At 31.1% G+C, this 1,320-nt stretch overlaps 1 protein-coding gene across 1 annotated transcript in view; it reads left to right on the top strand.

Moving 5' to 3' along the window:
- Positions 1-1,320, top strand: part of HELRODRAFT_67216 (hypothetical protein) — a gene marked incomplete at both ends in the record, with an annotated part of 9,530 nt that overhangs the window by 6,056 nt on the left and 2,154 nt on the right. The window contains 2 exons of the mRNA XM_009024296.1: positions 582-742; positions 877-1,080. Of these exons, the coding sequence (XP_009022544.1) occupies positions 582-742; positions 877-1,080 (365 nt within the window). The remainder of the gene's footprint in view (positions 1-581; positions 743-876; positions 1,081-1,320) is intronic.

The following is a 1,320-nucleotide window of genomic DNA, read 5'->3' as shown; positions in this document are numbered from 1 at the left end:
CATATATATATATATATATATATATATATATTAGAAATGTACCAAATAGTGAACTTGGGCAAAGGCCGAATAGTGCTATCTTCTCTTTGGGTTTTGTTCAAGTTATAGCAGATTTCAATGTTTTTTAAGCTTAAATCTTTAATAATATTTCTGTCCTTTTTGTCATGAAGTTTCACTAAAATTAGTCTATTTTATAATTTTTTAGCTTTGAACTTCGCTTTAAAAGAATTGTTTTCTATTAATTCATCCAAGAGGTGTGTTGCAAGATCTCTTTTTATGTCATCGGCGTTGGATTTTTTCTGTTCTTGGTTTTTCTCCACCTTTGATTTATTCTGTCAGGATATTTTCAATTCCTGGACATTTGTTACTTTTCAACTGTTAGCTTTTTGTACTTCTTCCATCAGAATTTCATATCATCACTCTCTTCTTCCGTCTGCACTTATCAATGCTTATTTTTAAAGTTTCCTGTTGGGCATGTTAAGTATTTTTTATAGTCGTCTGTTAACTGTTTAAGTTTGATTTGCAAATAATAAAATAAACAAAGGAAGTTTATATTGTATAACCGTTACATCTAACAACAGTGACGGAGTGGTGAGAATGTTTACCCAAGAACCATCTCGAATGGCTGATGATGAGATGCTCAATGCTTACGAACAATCCATCACAAAATGTTCGCTTCCTGCTCAAATTGGAGATATAAAAACGGATGATCTTCCCGGACCTGATGCTCTTAACATTCCTGGTTCTTTTTAAATAAATTATTTTTTAAATTCTCCTAACATCCTTTTTGAGTTAGATTTGCTTCTTGAAATTTTTTCATTATTTCCAACATCCTGTAGAATCGGATTAGCATTTATTTGTTAAAATATCCTAAAGGCAAGAAAGAAGGACAGATACAGATGATAAAGCGAATGGACGTTGTGGAGGCATATCAGTGGAGTCAGTCAGATGATGAGTGGATCAAAGTAGGAGATGTGGTAGGAGGTGGTTCAAATGAACAGTCAGATAAAAAGAAGGACTACGAAGGAAAGGTCTTAGCATTTGATTATGTGGCTCCGTCTAAACGCCTTTTAATAATATGTTAATAAAATACTTTTGAAAAACAGTTTATGATTTGCAATTGTGTTTTATTTGTTAATAGAGAGAGATTTATATGCTGTTGGTAACATATGTTATAAACTTACAATTTTTTATTGAAGCAAAAAAGTAATGTTATACATTGCGCCAAAAAATAAATGAATTTGTTATGAGGTTCTTGTTAACGTTTTAATTTGGCAAAACATGATAAATTCATTTTTNCAAGAAATATGATTACGTCTT

This window comes from Helobdella robusta (assembly GCF_000326865.2).
Source record: "Helobdella robusta unplaced genomic scaffold HELROscaffold_4, whole genome shotgun sequence".
NCBI lineage: Eukaryota > Metazoa > Annelida > Clitellata > Rhynchobdellida > Glossiphoniidae > Helobdella > Helobdella robusta.
Note: the sequence above shows the minus strand (reverse complement) of the source record. Positions and strands in the feature narration are given on the sequence as shown.